The sequence below is a fragment of the Cygnus olor genome, chromosome 24 (assembly GCF_009769625.2).
Source record: "Cygnus olor isolate bCygOlo1 chromosome 24, bCygOlo1.pri.v2, whole genome shotgun sequence".
Lineage (NCBI taxonomy): Eukaryota > Metazoa > Chordata > Aves > Anseriformes > Anatidae > Cygnus > Cygnus olor.
This window is the reverse complement of record NC_049192.1, coordinates 3631686-3657639: the sequence shown is the minus strand read 5'-3', so window position 1 is coordinate 3657639 and position 25954 is coordinate 3631686. Positions and strand designations below refer to the sequence as shown.

Below are 25954 nucleotides of genomic sequence, written 5' to 3'. Positions count from 1 at the left end.
TCTTTCAGCAGAAAATATAAAACAGTGGGGTCATTCACTGCGGACCCAGCGGAGCGAGCTCCCCTCCTCCCCTTCCCGCCCGCTTTTGGGAAGGTTATTTTGTCGAGAGATTTTTGTGTGTGCCCAGCCGCTGGTAATTCTGCTCGGCAGATCAGGGGGTTATGGCTTGGGCCCTAAGCAAACACGGCTCGGGCTGCACAGCCCGGCTCTGTAATGCGACGCAGCCGAAATCTACGGCCCCATTCACGGCAGGTTGGCCGCACGGCGCGGCTCAGGGGGTGTTGGGTTGGGGTTCTGTTGTTGTTTTCGGATCGCACGCATTTTTCTCTTATTTATTTGTTTTTCTTTCGAAACAGCACAGAGCCCGCCGCGGGACAGCCGCCCGCGGGTGTTGCAAAACCTCCCCCGGTGAGCTGCAAAGTCGAGGCTTAGCGTTAAATCCTGGCCAAGTTGGAAAGGTCAGGGGGGGCTTTTCAGCCGCCTGAAATCTCCCCTCCCCTTCCCCTGGCTGGGTTTTTGGGGGGGCAGAAGTTGGGGTGCAGACCCCGCAGCCGGGAGCGCTGGGGAGGATTTATTTTGGCCGCGGCCGCCCCGTGCGAGCCCGGCGTGGTGGCTGCTGCCAGATGTTTGTGAATGTGGGTCAGTGAAGTCCCACACCTACATAACCGGCCTTGTTTTCCAAAATCCAGCCAGCTCCTCGGGGCGCAGCAGTCCTGGGTGTATTTTCCCTGCAGGATTTGGCTTTTCTACAGCGCGGCGCCTGCAAACCTTCCCCTACCCACCCAGGTGCCCTGCCAACAACCATCTGGGGGACGTTTTCTTTAGAGGGGACAACGCTTCGAGCAAAAATTACTTGTTTTTACGGGGAAAAAAAAACGCTCCTGTCGGCTCACTGAGTGCTTGGCATCACGGAGTAAATGTTAACCCCGGAGAGAGAACAGGCCGGACTCGTTTGCACGACTCCCTGCTCGCCTGCATCTGCTGGGACGAGGACGGCCCCGTGCCTCTCCCCAGGGCTTTGCAGCACAGGGACGGGCCCGTGGGGTACATGGCCCTGCCCGCGGCGAGGGAGGGATTTTGGGGCCGGTTTTGTCACCGTTGGGCAACTGTGGTGCGGAGTGGCCACGGGGTTTTTTTTATGGGGCATTTTGTGGGCGAGCAGTGGCGGCGGGGCTGGCTGAGCCACTCGCCCCACCGGGTGCTTTCGGTGACGTGCTCGAACTGTCCCCGACGCAGCCCTAATGAGAGGTCGGGGAAGGCTGGGGCCGTGCTGGCCAAATGTCCCCTCCTGTGTGCTCCTGGGTGAACGTGGGCTGCGGAGAGAAGTTTGGAAAGCCCAAGGGGAGGAGGCAGAGCAGACTGGGGAGGTGGCGGAGGAGGGCAGAGCGCTGGGTTAAGGCAGCAGGCAGCAGCCCCGCTGCCAGCCCTCGTTTCGGCAGCACGGAGATGGGATGTATCCTGCCCAGGCACCAAGAGCAGGTACCGGGGCGGCGTCTTGCCTTGTGGCAAAGGGATTTGGGTGGTGAAAGAAAGGAGGGTGCAGGCCTGGTGTGGGGTATCAGATCCTGCATTTGGTTTTGGTGTCATCCCTGTGTCCCTACGTCCCTGCAAGGGGCACCGAGGCTCTGCGGGATGCCCGGGAGAGGAGGCAGGCAGCAGCACGGCTGTGGGGCTGCTCTGGGTAAAGCCCTGTCCCCTCCATCCGCTGGGTGCCCTTCGTGTCCCCATGCACTAAAGCTGCCCAGGGCACACTCAGCCTTGGGGCTGCGCACCCCCAAATCCCACTAATCAGCATCTGGGGGGTTATCAGGCACCAGGAGCCCCAAAGTCAGGTTCACGTTTCTGCATCCTCAGAGGAGCTTTTCAGTTCTGCGCTCTCGCCCATCCTGCTGCAACTCCTAGGTTAAAGGAACCCTACAAAGCGCCGCTCCCCGGTGCCTGCGCAGCCACCGTGGGGACCCAGGGGTGGTGCTGGGCCACCGAAGCTGTGCCTCAGCCTCGCCAGCACTCCCTAATTCCTTCCTGTGGGTTATCAGCCCGAGCTGTCAGCACAGAGGAAAGTGCTGATCTGCAGCCTCATATCCTGAGCCAAGCACGTGGCCCCGGGTTCCCAAATCCGGGCACCCCCCCAGGAAGAGCATCGCAGCCGCCCTCCTCCTTCCCCCGCCGGCTGCTCCTGGGCCATGCTGGGGCTGCTGGGTCCTGCTGGGTGCTGGCCTGTGCCACGTCCCCCGGGGCCGGCGGGTGTCAGAGGGCAGGAAAACAGAGAGGAATGCGCGGCGGCAGAGTGCGGGGCTGGCGGGGCAGCACCGTGACTCAGGCACTGTCTCAGAGGCCGGCGATGCCGGCACACCCCGATCCCCGCTTGGGTGCTGGTTTAATGTGGAAATCCCTGCCTACCACCGGGGGGACCCCCACCGGGGTGACCCCCCCTTTGGGGACAGGGCACCAGGGATGGGGCAGCACAGTGCCATCCGATGCTGCGCCCTCGGTGAAGGTGCTGAGGGCAGGAAGGTGGGCGCGTGGCCCCACACGGTGCTGCACCCCATGGTGCTCCCCACGCTGCACCCCGTGCACGTGGGGTCGGTGTCGGGGTGCCCATCTTCCCAGGGACTGTGACGTGCAGTGCCTGGCACAGCAGGGTGGGCAGGATGCTGCTGGTGGCTCCTGGGAGGGCTTTAGGGCCATTTTGTAGGGTGCAGTCGGGAACGCTCCTCCTGGAACGAGCACAAACCCTAGTGACAACTTGCCTGCGAGCAGAGTGGATTTTTGCGGTCTCGCCCGACCCTCTCCATCCCCCTGGCTTTCACAAAGCACCCGAGAAGGTCGGGTCCCTCCAGCCCTCCTCGTTTCCCCCTCACAGCCCCTTTCCTTTACATGTGGCTGCAGCAGTGACGTCCCAGCACCTTCCTCTTATCCCTCTACACCCTAAAAGCTGCACGCACGGGGCAGGGGCTGGCAGCGGGGTGATGGCAGTGACAGGCAGTGGGACGAGGGACAGGGAGTCACCCCGGTCCATCGGCCCTGCTCCAGCACCCTGCAGCCGTAGCTCCAGACTGCAAAATGGAGCCCGGCCCCGCAGCATGCCCAGGATGAGGTGACCCCAGGGGGGTGTCACGACCCCCCCATGGCAGGGAGGGCAGCCCCCAGCCCCTGGCTTACACCCAGAGCTGTTCCGGCTCCTTTCCCTACTCTTCGTCCGTAGAAAGCAGCAAAAGGTGGTGGTGTTAAAAAAAATAAATCAACTTTCAAAATGTCCCCCCAGGTCTTGCGTGCCACTCTGCAGGGGGACTGGTCCCTGCGGGGACGCAGCACACCCGGTTTGTCCCCCTTGGAAAATCCTGAAGCTGGGAGGGGAGAGCCCCAAGGCCCGGCTCGCCCCGGGGGCTGCTTCCACGTAGGGAAACTGAGGCACGGGGGGTCGGGGGGGGGCTCTCCGGGGGCCGTGTGCGTGCCTGCTGCCAGGCGCTTGGGACCCTCCTGGCTCCGCAGCCGGGCCGCGGGGCGGGGGCACCTCCCCAACCCCAGCCCCAAAACTTTCTTCCCACCGCTTTCCCAGCCCCCCAGGCCGAAAAATCCCCGGCCGGAGGCTGGCCCCGGGGGCCCGGCAGCCTCTGCCTGCCCGGCGCCTCTCCCCTCCCCGGCTCCAGCCCCCAAAGAAACTTTTCCTCCCCCTCCTCCTCTTCCTCCTCCTCCTCCTCCTCCTCCTCCTCCTCCTGCACGGAGCTGCTCGGCGGACGCGGGTGGTTGGTTGGTTGTTCTCGCGGCTTTTTTTTTTTTTTTAAGGAATTGGGGAAGCAAACAAACAAACAGAAAAAAAAAAAAAAATCAAAACATTTTAAAAAGCCCCCAGCGCTTCGGGAGGGTCCCGTGCGCGCAGCCGGGAGCGCAAAGGGATGCGCGGGGGGCGCAGCGCGGTGCGGGGCTGAGCCGCTGCCCCCCGGGGGGGGCCCAGGTGAGAGGGGGCCGGGGGGGTGGCGGCCGGGGGGGGCCGTGCATGAGCCGAGTGTCCCGAGCAGCGCCCGGCCCCTCTCCGATGTCCCAGGCCAGCAGCCACCGGCAGAGCCGCCCGGAGCCCCGCCGCGCAGAGCCGCCCCCGGCAGGTATTGGGGGGGGGGGGGGGTAGAAAGGAGGGGGGGTGGGGGCGTCTGGGTGCATGGGGGGGGTGTCTGGGGGGAGAGTGGGGGTGTAGGGGGAGTGTGTGGGGGTGTTTGGGGGTGTTGGGACGCATGGTTGGGGGTGTTGGGGCGCATGGCCGGGGGTGTCTGGGGGGGGCTGTGTGTGTATGTGTGGCTGGGGGCGTCAGGGCGCACAGGTGGGGGTGTCTGGGGGGGTGTGGAGGTGTAGGGGGAGTGGGAAGTGTGTGTGGTTGGGGGTGTCTGGGTGCACGGCTGGGGGTTCTGGGGCGGGGGGGGGTGTGCACGGTTTGGGGCGTCTTGGGGGGAGTGTGTCTGTGTGTGGTTGGAGGCGTCTGGGTACACGGCTGGGGGGGTCTGGGGCGGGGGTGTGCGCAGCTCTGGGGTGTGAAGGAGTGTGCGTGGTTAGGGGTGTCGGGGGGCTGGGGGCTGGGCTGGGGGGGTGCGAGGAGCTGCAGGGCTTGGAGGGGGTGCACAGCTGGGGGGTGCCTGGCTTTTGGGGGGTATGGTGGAGTGTGAGAGTGTGTGTGGTCTGGGGGGGGTCTGGTGAAGTGCGTGCGTGGTCTGGGGGGGCTGTGGTGGAAAGTGTGTGCGTGGCCGGGGCGTGCGTGGTCTGGGGGGCGCATGCCTGGGAGTGTGCGCGTGTGCACAGCTCTGTGCGTGCAAGTGTGTGGCTGTGTGTGTGTGTGTACGTGTCCGTGTGTCTGTCTGTGCATGCGTGTGCACACATATGTGTGCACACAACCGGGGGCCATGGACCCCTCCAGGAGGGCCCGCGTGTGTGTGCGTGCGTGCACGGCCGCGTGCGTGTCCCCGCTCCTGCCTGCGTGCGTGTGTGCACGGCTGGCTCGGTGTGAGCACAGCTGATGCAGGCGAGCCCCGGGGGAGCTCGCAGCACAAACTTCGCAGCGGTTCCTGTAACTTTGCCAAGTGCACGGCACAGCCTGGGCCCGGCTGGGGCCGGCGCAAGCTGAAGGGGTTAAAAATGTGCTGGGGGCTGGGGGGGGAGATGCAAGGGGCTGGGGCTGTGGTGCAGCCCCGATGGCAGCACCCCGAGAGGGGTTGGGGGTGCTGGGCCCCTTCCAGAGCCCACAGCGGCTCCCTGGGGTCCCTTGGGCAAAAGGAGGCAGCAGGGCAGGATTGGGCTGTGGAGAAGTGGATGGAAGAGTTTTGGGATGTGGAGAAGTGGATGGAAGGGTTTGGGGGATGGTGGCTTTTCCTGTGGGGCAAATCTGAGCCCTTTGAGATGCTGGGGAGGCACGGTGGCACTGTCGGGGCTGAGGACCTGTGCTGGTGACCCGTGGTGGCCGGTCCCTGCCTGGGGCTCACGTGCAGACCCGTGCTGAAAGCCCAAACGGCGAGAGAAAAAAGCCAGAGCAGGAAAGTGACGGCACGGGGTGAAACTCCCTGCCACACGCTGTCCGAGCAGACACAAAAGGGGCCAAATCCAGCCCGGGACGGGCTCTGCATGCGCTCCAAAAGCAGCCGCAGTGCTGGGGGCTGAGCAGCAGGAGCTGGGTGCTGTGACACCGGGTGCGGGGACGCGCCGAGCCCAAGCGAGCGCCGCTGGATCGCTCCCCTTGGCTTTGGCCCACATCGCGGCCGGGCCCACATTTTGGAGCACACATCCTCTTGGTCTCTTCCCCCTGCGTTTCCAGCTGGATGCTGCCGGCTCCGCTTCCCGGCTGAGCTCCTCATGCTGCTTCGTGCTGCTGGGGCTGGGGCGAAGCGGCCGCAGGGGCTGCCCCGTGCTGGTGGCCCCCAGCATCCCCCGGACTCCTCCAGGTGGGAAACGGGGAAGCGATCGTGCCCCAAGCTCGTGCAAAAAGGTTTTTCGCGTGCCATTGCCAGGGGTTAAGCTGTGCACTTGGCACTGTGAGATCGAGCGTGCTTTTAAAAAGTGGTTTAGAAATCGATGGGGTTTGGGGAGCTCAGGGGGGCTGGGTGGGCAGGAGCCAGGCTGTAAGCCCTCGCTGGGCAACGTCTGGGAGCCTGGGGGCACCCATGGGTGCCTGACCTGGTGCACCCCGGTGGGGGGTGTCACCGCCACCCCAAACCAGCACCCAAGCCACTCTCCTCCTCCCCAGCTCCTCTCAGAGAGGAAATCTGAGCAGAGTTACGCCAAGGTTGCTTCCTTTAGACCCTCCCCAAAGCTGGGGCGTGCAAAGAGGGTCTCCAGGACACCCCCATTTCCACCCCCCCGAGACTCCAGGGACCCAGTCCCACACCGAGAGAACTTCCCCATCCTGCCTCACCCGGCAGGAGGGCTCCAGAGAGCAGCTCCCCCAGCGCATGGCATGAGCTTGGGCTTTTTGCTCGCACCATATTTTTATTAATTATTTATTTCTGAAGAATGAATGGACACGGGCCGTTTTGTGCTCGGTGCTGGCTTGGCCTCGTGACGCTGCAGTGCAGAGGCGTTATCTCTTGGGCACTTTCCAGGGGCTCTGTCACGCAGCGTGGAGCCTGGGAATTTTTGCTCATCTTCCTTTGCAAATTGGACCCGAAAATTTGGTGATGCCAAGCCTGGAAAATAAATGGGGAAACTGAGGTGCTGGAGTGGTTTGGGCGAAGCCAGAGTGATGTGGACAGAGCTGGGATGGCATCGCCGTGCTCCGTCTCATTTCCCAGCCTGAGACGAAGTTCTGCTCCTGGATTTTATTCCTTGGCATGGCTGGGGATGGGCCCTGTGCCACCGCAGCCTCCTCCTGCCCAGGGGATCGGGCACGCAGCAACCCCGGCCCTCGAAATAGCTGCAGGGAGTTTGCGGAGGAGCCTCAGAGAGAAGAGGCAATTGTCTGCTTACGTGAAGTATGTGGGGTGTAATTATTTTCCGGAGGAATTAGCAGAAAACAGGAGAAACCAGCACCCCTTTGGCTGGCGGGACTGCTTTTGTGCTTCCTTCCCTTTGCGGGGAGGAAGAAGAGGGGGGACGGGGGGTAGGTGAGCGGGGCTGTCCTTAGGGGAGCAAACAGATGTGAGGATTGCGGACCCAAATCCGCCTCCAGGAGGAACAGCTTGCCCTGCAGGCTGCCTCTCCTCCCTCCCACCACCCTTCCCAGTGGGACAAACTCAGTGTGGGGCCACCGCCGCGTCCCCCCCTCCGTGTCCACGTCCGGGCTCAGCCGCAGGCGCCGGCAGCTCCGCGCCTCATTGCTCGCACACAGGCACTTCTCATTGGCTTTTTTTTTTTTTTCTGTTGGTTTTGTTTTTTAATTCTTTCTGCCTGTTCCCGAGGAGTTTGCCCCGAGGTGGAACATGAGGCCGAGCCCCGAACAAGGCAGCTTTCACGGCAGCAAGGCTCCTCTCGGCGAGCCCTGGGCGCTGTCCCTGGGTGCTGTCCTGAGCCCCCAGCCAGGCGGGAGCTGGGGCTCAGACCTGAATGGAGAGGTGGGAGAAACAAAGGCACCCCGCTCCGAGCTCAATATAAAAGGTTTTTATTAATCCTAGCACTGATTTAAATGAAACTCGTTGCAGATTTGTGCACGGCAAGTGCAAAGGAGAAAAAGGGGGGAAAAAAAGCCCCCGAAGATTTTTTTATTTTTTTATTTAAATCCTAGATTCATTTTTTTACCCAAAGATTCATTTCTGTTTTCTTTTATAGTTACTCGTCTGCTCATGAAAATATTCAATTTTTTTCCCTTTCTTTAAACAGAAAAAAAAAAAACTTAAAAAAGAGAAAACGAGCCAAGAATCAGATTTCTGGCTTTTTTCAAATGTTTCTCGTTTAGAGCAAAACAAAGCAGACCCTTCGGGGCTGTGCCGCTTGCCACCCGAGCGTCCCGTTCCTGCTCCAGCCCCTAATTGAATTTCCTTGGAAAGCACTCGCCCGAGCCTGTTAGCTGCAGAAACCTCAACTTTCCTCTGGGCATTTTCTGTGATTTTCCCGATTTTTTTCCCAGAACTCTGCCTTGCTCGTGCCGTATCTCCTGGTGCGGGCAGCGGCACCCAGGGTGCTGGGGTTGGGGTGGGAGATGCTCCTCCGCATGGAGCCACCTCGGTCCTTCCCAAGTGCGCCGGGCACTGCGCTGCCCACTCAGGCTGTGCTGGTGGAAATGAGTTGTTGGGTGTCAGCAGAAATGGGGTAATGTGATTTTTTTTGCCCCAAATCTCCATCCTGAGGCTTTCCTCGGCCACCGCAGCCGCATGCTTGCAGGTGTTGTGCAAATGTCCAGCTCTGCTTCATCTTCAGCCAGGCTTTGGCAGCGTCTTCCCGGCTTGAGCCTTGTGTGGTTGACTTTGGGGACGGTCACCCCCTCGCTCCGGTGGCATCCTGCTGGGACGAATGTCCTGCTCTGCGATGGGACACATCAGGCAGCGTGCAGCAGCTTCTGGACGTGCTTTCACCCCCGTCCTCTTTTCCTTTGGGTCACTCCCCACGGGTACAGGAGGCTCCTGGCTGCGGTGCCGGCTCCTTCCCCGGTGTGGGATGCGGCGCACGGGGCGGGACAGGATGGGAAGAGACGGGACGGGATGGGAAGGGACGGGACGGGACGGCACCCGCCCGGTTCGGCCACTTTCAGTGCCAGGGCTGGGCTGCTGGAGCGGCGTGTTCTCCCAAAGGGCCGCCTCGCGAGGAGCGGGTCGGCTCGCCAGCTCCACGAGCTATTAATTACTCGCTCCACCCGAATGGCTCATCGATGGACAGCCTTGCCGAGCTGGCATGCTGCTGCCCCACGCGTCGTGCCCTGACCTCTGCAGAAGAGCTTGTTCTCACCTCACTGCAGCTCCTTCAAAGCTGCTTTGGTGTCTGTGCTTAGGAAAAGCCCCAACCTTGCAAGCACGCAGCCTGGCGCAAGGGTTGCGCACCACGACTGCAAGGTTTTGGGCTCCGTCACCATACGGTGTGGCCTTAGGCAAATCCCTTCTGCCTCAGCTTCCCCATTGAGCCAAGAAACATTAAGTCCATTTCATGGTGCCTTAGAGCTGTGGCTGTGCTAAAATGAGGTTCATCAAGACTGGGGAACGCGTGATCGGCACGGGCTTAAACCTGTAGGCTGGGTAGATCTCCGGATGAAAGGTGCTGCATAAGTGCAAATTATTATTCTTGTTAATAATGATGTCCACCAGCTCACATTTATCTGCTCTTCAATTAACTTTTTTTTAAGGACTCTTAGCAGGCTAGAAAGACACAAATTTTCCCTGGCAGAACCTGTGCTGGTTTGACCCCGTAAGGTTATGCAATTACTGTACTGGCATGGTCCTTAATTAGACTCTCCATAATTTTCCCCGGCACAGCGGTGTGGCTCGCTGCTCTGTAATTCCCAGAATCTCCTTGGATCTGATAGGCGTCGCCTTCGCTGCTTTCCAGGCTTCAGGGATAATTGCTTGCTCTTAGGGACACTTTGCACGTCGCAGGACCTCCTCCCCATCCTATGAGGCTTCAAAGTCCTCTTGGCCAGCTCGGTGAGGGAGCACCGAGCCACCACGGTGCTCCTTGGTGTCCGTGAAAGCTGACTTGATCCCAGACTGGATCCTTCACCCTTTGTTGTTCTCCATCATTCTTCTCCACTCCTAGACCCCACAACATGTTTGGGATGCGACACAGTGCTCTTTGGTTTCCGTAGGCAGAGCTTGGAGCAGTTTAGGGCACGAACCTAATCCTGCTGGGTCCGTGGGTGTCCTTGGCAAGCCAAGTTCTCCCATGGCTTTTGGTTTAGTCTGAGGGCTGTGGGCTTGGAGACTGCTTCTTCCCTTGGATCTGCAGCACCTGAGGGTCTTGAATGCCACCTTTATATATGTTAAATATATTCTTGAGGCATATTTCTCCATTGTTGCTCGCAGTGACTGATGCTTCTTGCAGTGATTTATTTCTCACCCTCCCTGAGCTCCCTTCTTGCAGATATCCGGGCAGGTTGGTGGCATGATGCAGCTCCAAGTCATGCTCTTCCTCTCGTTGGGAGACAAGGGGTCACTCCTTCCCCACCATCACCAGCAGATTTTGGGCAGGAACAGGTCCTCCAGGAGGGTTTTGGGGTGGTCGGTGCCTCCTTGGCAGGAGCCATTTGGGTCGACGAGGCCCTTTGAGTGATATCTTTGTAGGGACAGCCAGGCCCAGGCTCTGTGCCCCAAACCCGCAGTAGGGTTTTGTGGCCGGAGGAGAGGTTTGGTGGTGTGCCTTCAGCCCAGGTCAGATGCTGCTGAGCCTGGTCCTGGCCATGAGTAGGACTTGTGGGGTTTTGTCCCTGCTACTGCCCAGGTGCTGGACCCTGCCCTGTGCCAGGAGGACGGACGGGATGGACGCTGCTCCTGCCCATCTGGCCAGCCCGAAATTCCTCTCTTCCTACCCACCCAATGGCTATAAATAACAAATAATAACATCTCCCAGGCTGGCAAGCTATTTGGGGTTTTGCGGGTTTTTCTGCTTTGTTTTGCTTTTTGCATTTAGGAAGTAACTTTTCATAGAAACCAATATTTTTTTTTGACCGGATTCCTCATTGTCCCAGGACCGAAATGTTTTTACAGAGCATGGCCCAGATGAGTGGAGAGGCACACGGGGCTGCAGGGGGCTGAAGCTGGGAGCTGAGCTCTGCTGGATGCGGCCGGGGCTTGCTTAGGAGCATCGCGACTTCTGGGCCTTTCCCCACCGCCCTCCTTTTCCTTTCCCTGAATATCATTGAATGTGAAATGCTTTAGTGCATTAATTTCAGACTGAATGTAAATAAGCCATTTGGACTTCTCCCATTTGAGCAAACTTTGAAACCAGGCTTTTGCTTTCCTCTCCTCCAGCCTGGCTCATGGGATTGGAAGGATTTGCTTCAGTGCTGTCTCTTCTACACTTGAAACCACTTAATCAAGCTCTAAAATAACCCTCGAATAGGTCAGACAGGCACCTGATTGGGACAGGCAGCGTGTAAGGGAAAACCAAGAGAGATTACGCGCTCGTTTTATCTGCATAAAACAGATTAGAAAGCTCCCAAATTAAATATTGTTGCAAGGTAGCGTGTTGTTAATGGCAAATGCCTCGCTAGACCATCTCTGTTTGTGTCTCCGTCCAACACCATCTCTTCCCTGCCCTGGGACATTAAAGGGAGAGGAGACGCGAGGCTCCTGAGATCCTCCACGTCAGCCAGAGCTGTGACCCACAGCGCCAGCTTTGCATGCTGCTCAGGTCCCGAAGAGCTCAGATGTGGCTCCAGATGTGTCCGAGACCCTCTCCTGCCACCAAATTTCTCCCTCTGCAGCCGAAGGCACCGCTCGGATGGCAGGAGAACAGCTCATCCCTTGCGCTCGGCTACAGCTGAGAAAACCCAAGGGGGGAGCCATGGGAAAACCTGGGAGGATTTAACCCAAAAACGCTGCTCCGGTGTCGCCTCTTCCCACATCCTCCGTGCTTGCCAGCTGGGGGGCTCAGCACCACGGGGACGAAGGAAAGCCACCCGTGGGACGCCCGCGGTCACCCCAGGCGCAGCGGGGGCCGTGCCGGTGGCGGCGCGGTTCCTGTTTGTGCTGCCGGAGCCAGCCCCAGCCGGTGCTGCCGGACGGCTGCTGACACGCTGCCATTTCCTCCTGGTTGTGTCCAGGGATTTTGCAGATGGGTCAGCTCCGTCCTGAGAGCTCGTCGGGAACGAAGCACGCCTCCAAGACACGCGTGCGCTCGCCCCTAGCCAGCATGAAGGTGCTGCACGGGGTCCGTCCTGACACCAGTTTCCCCCCAGTCCCAAAATGCTCATTTTGTGCCTTTTGCTTTGCAAAAGTGTTGGGAGATATTCAGTGAAAGGCAAGGAGAGCTCGCAGCTTTCTTACATCCATCAGCTCTTTCCCCTTCTCTCTCTTTTTTTCTCAAGTCCTAGGCTGTTTGGTGGGCACCGGAGCTCAGTGGTTTCTTGGGGCTTTTGCAGAGGGTGGGTTGGGACTTCGCAAATGGGGAGAACGGTGAGGAGACCTGACCGAGTGCCTCTGCTGGGCTTGGCACCAGGAGGCAAAGGAGAGGAGCTCCACATCCATCGGCTTCCCTAACCCCTTGTACCTGACGGCAGTGCTGTGATTTACTGAAGCCCGACCTGGTATTTTAAATGCCATGTTACCTCTGCTCTCCTAAAGCACCTGGGGCGATCTCCCCGTGTCACCTTCGTTTCTCCCCTGGATTTTCCAAAAGACTTCCTCGTGCTCCTCACCCCGTGGACTGAGGCAGCGAGGCTGCGTAGGGACCGGACCAGCTTACCCAAATTTCTCTCCCATCTATTTCTGTCCCTCTCCTGGCCAGCTCGTTCCAGTGGGAGTTAATTTAATTGCCAGCTTCCTCCCTCCTTCGCTGTGGTCGCGTGTGAGACTTCTGGTTGTGCAGGGTAATTACACGGGGGGAAGCATTGCCTGCAGAAAGCTCTGCCCGGAGCAGACACAGCGATGCTCAGCACCTCGAGCCCCTTCCCGGGGACCTTTTGGAGCCGTGCCCTCCATCCACGGCTCCAGATCACACATCTCTGGCTCCGTCTGGAGCTGCCCAGATATCGGGGCGTTCCCGTCTGGTGTTAACAGGCGTGATATCAGGTGTGGGCCAAACCCTGCAGGGCTGACTCAGGCCGGTCCAGGTCGGGGCATGACAGAGGACTCAGAAGCAGCAACGTGTGGTTATTATTCACCTTCACACCACGCCTATGCACAAACACCTGGGGCTAGAGGACAGCCTGCTCCCTTCCCTCACCCTGGGCTTTCACAGGGGCATGGGAACGTGTTTCTTTCTGGGGCTTGCCTGCTCCCACTCCGTTTGGGTTTGGGAGCCAATGTTTCTGTGCAAAATTCAGCTGGAGCTGCTGGATTTCCCTTGTCTGAGTACCAAAATCACCACGCCGGTGGGAATGGTTGCAGGAGAGCCGTGCTCAGGGCTCTGTAGTTTTTCTCAGCAAAAAATCTCTCTTCCACCAGGTGACTTTCAGGCCAGGGAGCAATTCTGTGCTGGAATTCTGGAAGGTGGTTTGTAAAACAAAAACCCAAGGCAGGTTATTTCTTTCCTGCCAAGTCGTATCAATCTGTTCCGTGAGGGCACTTTGTCTTAGGGTGGAAACCATAAACTGAGCTGGAGCAGTGTGCTGGGCAGGGCGGTGCTGTGGGGAAACCAAGGCAGGGGGATACACGCATGGGGCTGGGCGAGCATCGCTGCCAGCTCCTTGCAGCCCCTCTGCGACAACCCCGGGCTCCTGCCCACCCTGGGCTGCGGGTGGTGCCCCCACCTCCCTTGTAGGGCCTCTTGTTATAGTCCCTATAATTATATGTGTGCGGTCTGCTCGCCTTCCTGCCCAGCTCCTGCCTGCAGGAATATTTTGCTCGTTATATTGAGCATCACGAAGCGGCCGAGCTCTCCCTCTTCCCCCCCCCGCCCTTGCCTGCCTGCATGTAGGGCCTCTTGTTATAGCCGGGGAAATGACGGGTGTTTGGTCTCCCTCCCTTTGCCCAAGCTATAATTTAGTTTTATAAAAAGTGCAGTCCAGCCCCTGTGGTGCAAGCGGCTGCTATTCCTGGGCTGGGGAGGAGGAGGGGGCTTGGGGGGCTGGGGGCTCAGCACCGAACCCTGTGCAGCCCCCCTGGGCACGCTGCTCTGGGGTGCAGACCCTGTTCCTCCAGGTCTCTGCAAGGGGATGTGTGATGCTGGGGTTTGTCCCCACAAGGCTGCTGGGGTTAAATCCACTGGTTTTGGGTTTTGCTTGCCACAGCTGAGGCAGTCCCTGGGGGCTGCTCCTGTCCCAGAGAAGCGGGATGTGATGGGGGGTGGCAGCCAGCTCCCCGTGGGGAAGAAAGTGCCCTTTTCTTGGGAATGGGGGGGAAACAGCTGGAGAGGCTGCGTGTAACCAGTTCCTCTCTTTTTGGAGAAGGAATCTGCGACTTTGGGAGGGTGCTCGCACACCGCTGGCATTGCAGCAGGGTGAGCGGCTGCAGAGTCGCACAGCCCCAACACCCCCCAAATCCTTCGCGGCGGTCCCTCTGTTCCCCCAGCCGTGTACTGGGGTGCAACAGGGGCAGATGGCTTTGGTTTATGCCCGAAAACACAACCCGTGGTGTGGTCCAGCACAGTGGGCATGATGGCAGGGGGATGCATCCTGGTGGCACCCCGAGGCGCTCGGCTCCAACCCCGTTTCTCTTGCAGAGGCGGGCGAGACCTCGCGCCCTTCGCCAGCGGCCCCCTCGGCGGAGCCCCGGCCGCCCGCCCGCCCCGCGGCCCCCAGGCATGAGAAGTGCCCAGAAGACGACGACGAGCCCCACAAAGTGCTGACGAACGGCACGGCGCCGGCCAGGACCGAGCTCGCGGGCGCTCCCGAAGCTGTGACATGTGAGTGCTCCCTCCAAGGCGCTCCCCGGCAGGGCTCGGCCCGTTAATGAGCGATGGAGCTGATTAACAAGGCGGGCAGCGGCGGTGGGAAGCTGGCTCCTCCTCGCTCTGTTCTTCCCCACATCAAAGCAAAAGGCTGGGGCTGAGCGTGAGTCACCGGGAGCTGGGGAAAGCCGAGGGCGGCAGCCAGCAGCCCCTGGTTTTGGGGAGAAATTCGGGCTGAGAGGAGGTTTGGGGCGCGCTGGGTTAACAGCAGGGCTGGGGGCCCTCGCTCTGGGTCCCGTTATGGGGCTGGGAGAGCAGAGCTGGCCGAGGGGGGAGGCTGGGGGCCAGCCCCTCCTGCAGCCACGCCATCCATCCCTTCCCTGGCTCCCAGCCTGGATGCTGGGACTTTGCTCCCAGGCTGCCCCTTCCGCACGCGGCCGCTCCCCGTTCGCTGGACGCAAGATCACAGCTTTCCCTTCCAAGCGGCGGAAAGCGCCTGGGTGCTTCCCTGCGGGGCAAGAGGAGAGGGTGGGAAGGGGGCGAGCAGAGGGTGGGAAGGGGGCGAGCAGAAAGCGGGAAGGGGGCCACAAACTTCGCCGAGCGGGCAGGAGGAGGTGGGGGAACGGCACACCACGGGGGCTCCTGCCAGCGGCGTACGTGGAGCGAGGCGAGCGCACGTTTCCTCAGCCCCAGCTCGAGCCCTTGCAAGCATCTGGGAGCTGGGCCGGCTGCCCACAGACATTCTGCACCTCTGAGTCACGCCGCAGCCGCTGCGCCCCGCGTGGCGCGGCCCCGCGCAGCCCCCTCCCCACACCGCAGGCCCCGGGGCCGGCAGGAGCGCAGGCACCCGAGGGCGTGGGGTGCAGGGAAACCCCCCCCCCCCCCCCATGTCCTCCCCAGGAGGTTCAGCTCCCCGCTTCACCACCGGTAGCCCTCGCTTTGCAGCCTGCTCGGGTGCGGTGGGAGGGCTGGAGGTGTCATCGACGGGGCTGTCATCGATTTTGGAGGGCAAATTTCCCCATCGGTGCTGTGCCAGGTGGTCCAAGCCCTGCTGGTGGCAAGGGACCAGGACCTCTGGCAGAGCCGGGTGGCAGCTGGGTGAGGATGGCTGCGGGTCATCCATCCACCCACCAAGCCCCAGGGATCCTCCAGGGAGTCCAAGCCGAGCTGGTGGTGTGAGCATGCGGGGCCACTGCCACCCCAAGGAGCGTCCCCATGGTGTGAAACATGAATTTTCACCCTTCCAGGAGGGTTTTGGTCAAGCACAGGCAGGATCTGTCCCATGGGCTGCTCCTCCCGACCCTGCCACCAACTTAACAGAGCATCACACATCGCTCCTGGTGGCCCCAGGTTGAAGATGTCAGAAGAGCTTTCTGAGCTGTAGGCCCCCCTGAGAAATGGGAGCTCTTTTTCCTGGCGTGGAGGGGGGGGGGGGGACGGCTGACTGGCCCTTGCTGCTGCTCGCTGGAGCCGGAGCATGATTTTGATTTACAAACAGTTTAATCTGAGGAATGCAGCGAAATGGAGAACGCCAAACCCAGCGCACTCCGTGCTGCTGTAAGCCCTGCTGCTTCTCCAAAAATATATATATATATCATAAAATAAAGAACAGCAGGCAGATCTGCGGGCTAGTGAGTGGCTGCACTGGGCTCTGTGCTTGTCCCCTCCCCGTGGCTCTGGCCAGCCCCAGGTGCCACCGTCCCCACCAGCGCTGTGTGCGATGGCACCTCGGGGAATGCTCCTGCTCCCCTTGGAAACCAAAGGGATCCACCTGGGACCTCAGGAGGTTTTGGGGAGAAACGTCCCATTTTATCCAAGGTCCATTTACTCTTTCTCCTTTCTCCCCTTCTCACACCCCTCCTGCTTTCAGCCCGATCTTCCAGCTCAGCCTATTCTCAGCTCCCTCCCCAGCGCGTTCTGTGCAGTTTTCACCCAAACTCACGGTAAACTTCCCTCCGCGGTCTGAGCCCAGCTTCCATTTTGGAAGGGGCAGGGGCACACGCCTGTGGTTTTTGAGCCTCCATCTATTTTTGCCGGCACAGACAGAGGTGGTGGGGCTGCGTGCGGGGGGCTCGGCCATGCCCCCTCCTCCCATGGGACCGCCGTGGCCACGGTTTGCAGAAAGCAGCTACTGTTCCCCGGCGGCCAGAGGTGCCTTTGCCCTCGAGCCTCCGGGCTGAATCATCCCTTGTTTACTGGCGCGGGAGAGGAAAAATCAAAGTTTGGCAAAAGCAGGGGGTGATTTGTGCCTTCGAGTGGAGCTGCTGCGCCGGGGGGCGAGCGCTCGAGCCCCCTCCCTTGGGCTGCGTGTCCGCGGGGGGACACGGCACCGGGCAGGGGCCGGAGTGCGAGGGCTGGAGGCAGAGGCAGCCGGAGCAGATTTTTCTTCCCTCCTCCAGCAGGGAAGTTCAGCCAGAGGCTGGGGAGCCCATTCATTAGGCGGCCGTGGTGCTGAGCTCTCCAGCTTCGCCTTATCTGGCTGCCCGGAGAGCGGTGGGGACGGCCACGGGCAGCACGTGGGCTGTGCCGCGGGACGGGGGCTTGGCCCTCGGGTTCCTTTTGGTGGTAGCAGGGGCTGATGCTTCTCTGCTTCCCTGAGCTTCCCTGCTTGGCACAAGGGGAGCGTGTCCCTCTGTGCCGCCGGTCACCCCCCGGTGGCTCCATCCCTCCTGCCTGCGCTGGCGATGCTGGGATCCTGGGGACCTCCTCCCCAAGTCCTCTGCTGAGTTTTGGCAGCTGCACCACGTCCTACACGCCAAGCCTTTATTTCTTGCTCTGTTTTTTCATCCCTCCCTCCCTTTCTTTCTCCGGTTCTCCCTCCTTCCCTCCAGCCAGCGTCTCCTTTTCCCTCTCCCTCCTCTCGGACCGCTCTCCTGCCAGCATCGCTTCCTCCCTGCCACGGGGCCACTCCGTGCCCAGCTGGGGACCAGGCACCCGTGTAGTGGCAGGGGACAGGGACCAGGACCACATTTTTCCCCCATCACAGTGCTGCAGGGGCGGCAGGACCGCTATTAACACACTGTTCTCCCCACCAGGCCAGCCCCAGGTGCGAGCAGCCCCGCAGCCCCCCGGCCCCTGCACCCACCTCCTGCACAACGGGGCCGGGCGAGGGCCAGATCCAGGCGGTGCCCTCGGGGACGCGGGGAACGGGGTCTTCCGCCCCCTGCCCAGCTCGCAGAAGCCTCACCGTAAGCTGCAGTCCCACCACTCCATCAACAGCCAGAGCAGCAAGAAGAGCAAGGGCAGCTCCAAGTCAGCTTCATCCCACATCCCTATCGAGGCGCAAGAAGGTACCGGCTCTCCCCGGGGGGGCCCTTCCCAGAGGGTCTCCTCCAGCCCCGCATCCCTTGGGGTCTCTCATGTGGCACCCTTCCAGCTCACCAGGTCCCCAGGTCTCAGCCCTGCTCCCCTCCTGGGACCCTCCTGCATCTGCACCTCTCCCTGCCCCAGGGTTGGTGCCGACCAGGTCATTTCACATCCTCTAAAATCGGTCTCCTTTGGGGTCCGGGCTTGTCCCAGGCAGCAGAACCGGTGCCCAGGCATTGAGGCAGGTCCCTGGAGCAGTGCTGGGCTCCCAGCCCCTTCCCGTCCCTTCCCTTAACTCCCAGGGGAGAATTTCCATCCTCTGGGGGCTGAGCGTCTGCTCGCCAAGGGCTGCCCCAGCCCAGCTTGGGGTGTCAGCACCTCCTTGCCCTGTTCCCCTGCAGACTGCTGCGTCCACTGCATCCTCTCCTGCCTCTTCTGCGAGTTCCTGACCCTCTGCAACATCGTGCTGGACTGCGCCACCTGCGGCTCCTGCACCTCCGAGGACTCCTGCATCTGCTGCTGCTGCTGCAACTCGGGCGAGTGCGCGGACTGCGACCTGCCCTGCGACATGGACTGCGGCATCATCGACGCCTGCTGCGAGTCAGCCGACTGCCTGGAGATCTGCATGGAGTGCTGCGGGCTCTGCTTCTCCTCCTGAGGGCCGGAGGCAGCAGGAGGGAGGACGACCGGGAGCATAATTCCCCTTCCTGCAGATCCCTGAGCCCCCGCCGGTGGGGAAACCCAGGCGTGAGATGCCGCAAGACAGAGCAAAGCCTGGCAAGGGAGGAGAGCACAATTCCCCCGTTGCAAACCTCGTCCTCGGAGCCGCTGAGCCCGCTCAGACCCTGCGTGGGGAAGGGCAGACCCATAGGGCCGGAGACGGCCACGTGTGCCTTTGGGCTCTACCTCTTCCCCGCGCGCCGAGGGTCGCGGGAGCACCCTGCCACCTGAGCCGAGCGCAGGAGCTCCCATCCTGCGCCCCCGCTGCCTGAGGAAGCTGCTCCAGGCACGGCGACAAGGGGGGACCTGAACCATCCTCTCCCCTGGGACCTTCCAAGACTGGGTGCAGCTCCCCAGGGGGATCCCGTGGACACCAAAACCTTCAGCCAGGCTGCAGGATTGGTGTTATGGGGACGCAGCGCCGCCCCCCCAGCACCTCCCCGGTGCTGAGATTGGCAGCCAAGTGCAATAAACTGCCCACGGCAGGGATCCCCCTGCGGCCGAGTGCCTTCGCCCCTGCCTGTTCCCCTCCTGCGGGGCCGGGGCAGCTGCGCCAAGCTGGCACCGACCCCGTGAGCATCCCTCGGTGGGTTGGTTGGTGCCAAATGACCCCCAGCTGCCGTCACCCCAAGGACGGGGCTTGTGGCAGGGTGAGGGTGGAGAACACCCCCCTTGGAGAGCTGGGGAGAAGGGGAGGGAGAATAAGTGTCATGGTATTATTATTATATATATTTTTGGGGTCCCTTTTGTTACTGTAAATAAAGGTCTTTCTTCATTTCTGACCGAGGGCTGCTGCATCACGCGCTCCTCGAGGTGCTCCCGGGGGATGGCAGCTCACGGCCACGCCGTGCCCCACATCCCTGCACCGTGTTCCTTAGTCCCACCGCAGGGCATGGGGGCTCGGGCAGGGGCTGCAAGGCTTTTTGGACCCTGGGGACACGAGGTGGCTCGGTGACAGCCCTGGAGCTCTGCCCTTCACCCCTCACCTCCCGCAGTTGGACCCCCTCTGCCGCAGGGGCACAGGGTCCTTATAGGAGAAAATAAAAATGCAAAGTCCCAGCTGTGGGGCTGGGAGGGTGCAGAGTGCCCGGGGTTTGGGGGGTGCTGCGGGAGGTGGCAGCCAGCCAAATTTTGTGGCCTGGGTGCCCTTGTGTCACCCGCCTCCTCCCAGCCCTGCCTAGGGACCATGGAGCGTGCCATGCCATGCCATGCCGTGCCGTGCCGTGCCGTGCCGTGCTGTGCTGTGCCATGCCAGTAAGAGACCTTGACCACCCCCCCCCCCCAGAGCCTTGCAGCCCCTTGGGGTCCCGACTGCCCCAGCGAGGCTGCTGGCTGGGCTGCAGTTGAGCAAGGAGGGAAAAATGCTTAAAAGCCGAGGCCAAATGGGTCAGTTGGTCACAGTGACACAGGCTGGTTTGGGATCTGGGCTGCCTGCCCTCCGGGGCTGCGGCTCAGCCATGAAACCTATTTTTAGTGGTGAGCGAAAGGCGGCCGGAGCCCAGCGCAGGGCAAGTGCACGGAGGGGAAGAGGACGGTGCGAGCAGCCTTCCTCCACCCCACGCACAGGGCGAGGACTCAGGGTGGCAAATAAAGCCTTGAACCCTTCCCAAAATGCAGCTGAGCCCCAGGACGAAGAACTGGGGGGGCTGCACTTCGCTGCCCGCCCCGGGACGGACGGGAGCGGGGCCCCATCGCGGAGCCGGTGGGAGCTTTGCCACAGGCTCTGGCTGCGGCTCGGCTCCAAGCCGTTTGCATCCTTGGCAAGGAGGGATGGAGGCGCCGGCCTTCCCCAGCCTGGCCTCACTCGTGGTGCTAATTAGGGAGGCTGGAGCTGGCAGGGCCGCTCTCCCCACCAGCCGCAGTAACGAGCGCTGCTGCCGGAGCCGCTTAATGGGGAACAGATTCCCCGGTGCGGGAGGGCCCCGTGGCTGGTGGTGCTGTGCACGCTTGTGTCCCAGATCCTCCCCTCCCTGTGGGGAGGATGGCACGCACCCTATGCACCCAGTTTCCCCAGTTCCAAAAGCCCTTTTGAACTGGGAGCGATTCCACGCTGTCCCCAAGGACCAGGTCCTCACCCACTGGAGGGGGGAGCAGCGCCGGGCTCTGCGCGGAGCATGATGTGCTGCTGAGTGTATGTGATATTCACGCCTACAAATGTACTTTAGTGATGGCTGCCTCCAAAAAAACTGCAAATAAAACAGCACCCGGTGCCTCTGCAGGGCTACCCAAAAGCGCAGCCCAGCCCTGCCAAGTGATGCTCTGCCCCCAGGGGGCTGACCGCCTCCGCTGGCTTTATTGGACACTGGCGGGGGCACGGCCAGATTTATTTTTTTTTAAGCCCTTTTTTTCCAAGCCTGGGTTTGGAAAAAACATGTGCTACCCTGGGCAGCGCTGGCTGCTCTGCTCATACCCCAGCTGCTCCTGAAAATTGGCTCGTGGGCACTGGGATGTGGCAATGATGGAGCTGAGCTGCCCGAGTGCCTGGCAAGGGCTCGGAAAGCAAAGTGCAAACCTTCCTCTGGATGCGGGCTGCTGCTGGCCGTGCACCTTGCAAAGCACCAGGGAAGGTAGGGGTTAACCCTCCTGCCTGGGAATTAATTAACAGCAGATGTGCTCAGTTTTTAACTAATTACTCTCCTGCCGGCACTTGGTTTTCACGCTTTCCTTGCAAGCTGCTGGGAGCTGGGCACCGTCACACCGTGCCCAAGCAGGTGCTGGCCCTGCAGGCTGGGCTGTGCTGGGTGCCCGGGCTCATCTGCATCCTCCCCCCAGCCCGGCTGGGGTCCTCACCGAAGGAATTCAATGAAACAGGATAAAATTCATTAAATTATTGAGCGTCTGCAATAGCATCGCTCTGTTAAAGCTCAGTGACCGGTTCCCCAATTGACATAAGTCTGTCTGCCCAGGATGAGGACTACGTGGTGGGCATGCTGTTCATCCTATACGTGGCTACGTGGCTGTGCTGCTGGGGTAACCCCCTGCCCCCCTGCTCCCTGATCCCTCTGCTGATAACCCAAAGTGCATCCCCAAAGACCTCACCCAGGGCAGGGAGAGCTGCAACACTCGTTGCCTTCAGGGCTTTCTCTTGCCTCTCTCTCTGCAGGCAATTTATTATGGCTGGGACATCGAACGTATTAATAATGGAAGTTGATTGTCGAGTGTTGTCAGCAGGCAGCGCGGTGTGTAGGGACGCAGCACCCATCAGGATACGGCTGAGCCCCTCCGGCCCCATCGCTGTGGGCAGCAGGAAGATGCTTGGGGGGACGGGCGGTGTGGATGCGCCTCTGCTCCTTTGGTGGTGATTGCTTTCGGCAGCCCAGGCTATTTCTGTCTACAATCACAATCAATAAAGCAAGTGAGAGGGTTTTTATTTTTCCACTCCAAATACTTTCTTCATCCTGTTTCCTCCCTGTTCACACGGCTGACTGGGGTGCGCTCCAGCAAGGAGGCCCCCGGAGCCGTCTCCTCCTTCCTCCTCACCACCGGTCCCGTCCCTGCTCCCACTCCTGATCCCGCTCCTGTTCCCACTCCTGCTCCATGCTCCCCATCCTGGCCCCGTGCAATCGCTGCCCCATCTAACACACCACAACCACAGGGGCAGGTTTGGCTGGAAGCGAGAGGACGGCATCTCACATGTGCATGCGTGCGCACACACACAAAAAAAACACTGCCAGAGCCAAAAGCAAAAAAAAAAAACCACAAACTAGAACTAGGGCTCTGGAAGACGCGGCAGCTCGTGTAATCCCTGGTTCTGCTGGGCTGCCTTCACAGCGCAGCAATGGGGGGACAGGCCGAGGGGAGCCGACTGCAGTCTATTAAACTTCCTTTGAGAGCCTGCCAGACTGACAACAGCTGGAAGGAATTAGCTTTGCAGGTCCACCAGCTCCTCTCCTCGCTTTCACCCTTCCCCAAAAAGCAGCTTGAGGCCGCAGGCCCGACAGCATCACTTTTTCCCCGCTCTCCGAGATCCCTGTCGTCCCACGGGATCTGCTCGGCACTGGTTTCGCCTTTGATCCCAAACCTGCAAGGAGCGTGAGCATCCGATGGAGGAAAAATCCCGGGACCTTCAACGATGGCTAATCTCTGCCATCCTGCACGTGTGCAAGGTGCTGGAAAGGGTTTGTTGGGCAGCAAACCCCCGCCGGAGCCTGTGTTCACCATCACTGCTTGGTGTCCCGGTGCTGTGCACGTACCCGTGCCGGGGGGGACGCTCGGTGCCGGTTCCTGGGGTGCCAGCCCGGCACCCAGCCCCTTTGCTCCATGCAGCAGCGGGTTGTGGGTGTGGGGTGGGATGGCCCTGTGCTGCTGTCACCAGTGGGTATTACACAGAAAGGTCTCGTGTCTCTGGGGAAGGGGGGTGCAGAAGCTGTCTGAGCTCAGCAATATCTGCAGCGGTGCAGAATTGGCCGCCGCCAGCGGGTTTCGCTGCCAAAGAGCAAGCTGCCTGCAAGCGCTGCCTCCTCCAGCCAGCCTCGGGGGCCGGGACCCAAGCGGAGACCATATATCTCCACGTTCTGCCTTGCTACCAAGTTGGAGAAGGAAAATGCAGGAGGGGTTTTGTTAACTCTCTGCTGGGTGACTGCAGAGGAGCGGAGCGGAGCCGAGCAGCCCCGTGAGCCCCTTGCGCGCTGCCAGACACCCAACAGGGAGGGCACCAACAGGGCAGGGCAGGGCCTTGCCCCCCCAAAAAACCACCAAGACCCCAGGGACACAACATGAGATGAAGGCAGGATGTGCAGCACAGCTGGATCAAGGTCCCCAGGGGTTATACACACGTACACATGCCCATGGGCACATACACCCAGGGACCAGCCATGGGATGGCCGGATCCTGCCCCAGCAGCGCTGCTGTTACATGTCCTTGCCCATGCTGATTGCATCCTCTGGGCATGACCTAAGAGCCATGTCCTGGGTCCTCTGTAAGTACAGAGCAGGGGAAACGTGGCCAATAAAATTCAGAGTGAGTTTATTTTCATTTGACTAACGTTTCTCACACCTTCAGTGCCTCGATGCGCACAGCTCTGTGCACCAAAGACACCCCTTTGCCTCTCCTCTCCCCTATTTCATTTGAGGAGCCGACACAAGCCCGATCAGCTCAAGCATCTCCTTCCTTCCTGCTGGCAGAAGCTGCAGCCCTCGCAGGAGTGTCTTTCCCGTGTCCCCCTGCCCCTCTCCGATGCCGAGGGTCCGCGTGCGACGCTGCCGGGCCGGGGACCGACCTCGCAGAGCCAGCAGAGCCGTCTCCACGCAGCCCGTCAGGAAGAGGTGCCTCATAAACCCAAATAGTGATTTCCTGCTGCAGTCGGTGGGAGTTGTTTTCTTTAAAAACGCAGCTGAAACCGGAGAGGAGACGGAGTTAGCTGAAATATCTGGGAGCTGGGGAGCTCGCCGTGCCGGGAGACAGCGCCGGCAGCCAACACACACACACACATGCGCAGGCACCCGCCGGGGATGCCAACATTTGAAAGCCATTAACGGGAATATCTGGGGAGGAAAATTCAGCCCTACCTTTAACCCCACACCGAAGCGCACCGAATGGCCGCGGTGAGTTATAGAGTGAAAAAAGCAGCACCGATTATTTTATTTTTTTTAGCTCTGAGACCAAAGCGCTCGTCCCTCCCAAAGCAGGGAAAGTTGGCACACCCTGCGCACACGTGCGTGACAGAGTGAGCAGCCAGCCGCCTCCCACACATTAAATTCACTCCTCTTTACATGCTCGGCCTCGTGTGGGCTCCCGCTCACACCCACCGCCTTCCCCGTGTGCACAGATGTGGTGGTGGTATGTGGGGGTGACCCGAGCCCCTTGCCTCCTCCGTCCATTTGTGTGTGCGCGTGAGACAGACCCTGCTAGATGCCAGAGAGTCTGGCAGGGGTGTGTATATATATATACATACAGACGCATTTATATATATATATATATATATATATATATATATATATATATATCCCTTTCTGCATATATATAGACACACGCACACATATATATAGCCAAACACACACATATATACACAGAGACATATTTTTATGCATTCATCTGCTCGTGCACATTTTTATGCGCCCTCCCCGGTGCTGCTATCCGCGTTATCTTGCTGTTAGAGGCTTCGTCCCAGCAGCAGCCTCTGGATTTCATCTGGCTCTGGGTGGCTTTCCCAAGCACTGGGATGCCCCGGCCTTGTTTGCTCTCCCCTCCCCATGCTGGAGACGTCCCATTTGCCCTCTCGTTTGCAATTACCAGGGCTCAGCAGCCCCTCAGCAATCCGGGAGCCATCCCCTGTGCTGCCATTTGGTGTTAATTATTTGCCAGCACTGCCGGTGCTGGAGGGATATGGGGCTGGCGGCTCCAAGCTCCAAGTCCACCCAAGCCCCATTGAATCCCAAGCTTTTTAGTGCCTATGCCTGTTCCCAAGTATGAACCAAGTATGGACCACAAAAGATTTTGTATTTAAGGAGCTGAGTTGCAGTGTGCTTGCGTGCTCAGCACCGCCGGGTGTCCAGCCTCTGCTTGAGGCTGTGCGCCTCGTGCCACTGCAAAGGGCAGAAAAGCACCTCGCTGGTGCTCATCGTAGTTATTTTACTCAAGACTCTGGCAGCACGAAGGGAACTCTTTTAACACGCACACGCTGCTGGGTGAGCAGCCTGTGCTGGCGATTACCCGAGTAACCTCACGCCTCCGAGCCGCCTTTTTTTTTTTTTTTTTTTTGCTTTGCAATAAATCCAACCCCGGCTATCGCCGCGCTGCCTTTCATTTGTGCTCAGCCTCCGCCGGCCGCACGAGCATCGCGCCGCTCGCCCCTCGCTGCACATCGGCTGCTCCGAGATGGTTTCCAGCTGTTGTGAGCAACCGGACGCGTTGCGCCGGGGCTCAGCCCCTCGCGCCCAGCACGGGGTCGGCCACGCTTTATGATCACAGCCGGGCTTTTCGGGCAGCCCAAACCTGGCCTCTTCCACTCGAGCCGGTGCCTTTCGATGCCAGATCGACCAAGGTGTGAGGTTCTTTGGGCGCTCCCACCTGCTTAATCCCCAATCGCACGGATTTGGAGCTGGTTTTATTGGCATGCTGCTGCCCTCTAGTGAAGGGCCGGCCTCCGCTCCCAGCCTCCCCGCCACGCTCGCACCGGGCCCAGTTGCCCGACCTCTGGTCGGTTCCTCGTGTGGGAAATCTGGACACGAGCGTCCCATTTTTGTTGCTCAGTATCTGCACCCCTTGGTGTCATCCATCAGGTCAGCAAAGACTTTACAGAATTGGATCTGAAGCAGCCTCTAGCCCAAAAGACAATTCTCTTGGGGGGGGGAAGAATCCTTATAAGAGACATTAAAAGAGATGTTGCAGGCTGCATTGGCAGTTGAAGGGCTGGTTGGCTCTGATCTGCCCTGTGCTCAGCCCCACAAACAGGGGGCTTCTGGGCTGCTTGGCTCTCAGGGGTCTCGCTTAGCCCCAGGCCGGGGACCAGCCAGGTGCAGGGCATTAGCGTGGTGATGGCGATGGCAGAAGAAATCTCCCAGCAGCGAATCCCAGCAGTGATGGGGAACCACCTGCCCATGGG

At 60.3% G+C, this 25954-nt stretch overlaps 1 protein-coding gene and 2 long non-coding RNA genes across 6 annotated transcripts; 1 reads left to right on the top strand and 2 right to left on the bottom strand.

Annotated features, from left to right (window-relative positions):
- Nucleotides 1–1333: 1333 nt before the first annotated feature.
- Nucleotides 1334–19193, top strand: MDFI (MyoD family inhibitor). 4 transcript variants are annotated; one of them, XM_040535581.1, is made up of 5 exons: nucleotides 1432–1479; nucleotides 4046–4103; nucleotides 14218–14400; nucleotides 17421–17675; nucleotides 18093–19193. In XM_040535581.1, the coding sequence occupies exons 1-5, from the start codon at nucleotides 1447–1449 to the stop codon at nucleotides 18347–18349; spliced, it is 786 nt and encodes a 261-aa protein (XP_040391515.1). In that variant the 5' UTR covers nucleotides 1432–1446; the 3' UTR covers nucleotides 18350–19193. The 4 variants fall into 4 exon arrangements, with proteins under 4 accessions (XP_040391518.1, XP_040391515.1, XP_040391516.1 ...); XM_040535584.1 differs by lacking the exon at nucleotides 4046–4103 and having other exon boundaries at nucleotides 1334–1479; XM_040535582.1 differs by lacking the exon at nucleotides 1432–1479 and having other exon boundaries at nucleotides 3812–4103.
- Nucleotides 7347–25954, bottom strand: LOC121059156. Its single transcript, XR_005814447.1, has 3 exons — nucleotides 25944–25954; nucleotides 8085–8092; nucleotides 7347–7478 (listed from the first exon to the last, which is right to left on the bottom strand). It is a non-coding gene; the product is annotated as an uncharacterized LOC121059156 (long non-coding RNA).
- LOC121059155 lies at nucleotides 23360–24126 on the bottom strand. Its single transcript, XR_005814446.1, has 2 exons — nucleotides 23919–24126; nucleotides 23360–23743 (listed from the first exon to the last, which is right to left on the bottom strand). It is a non-coding gene; the product is annotated as an uncharacterized LOC121059155 (long non-coding RNA).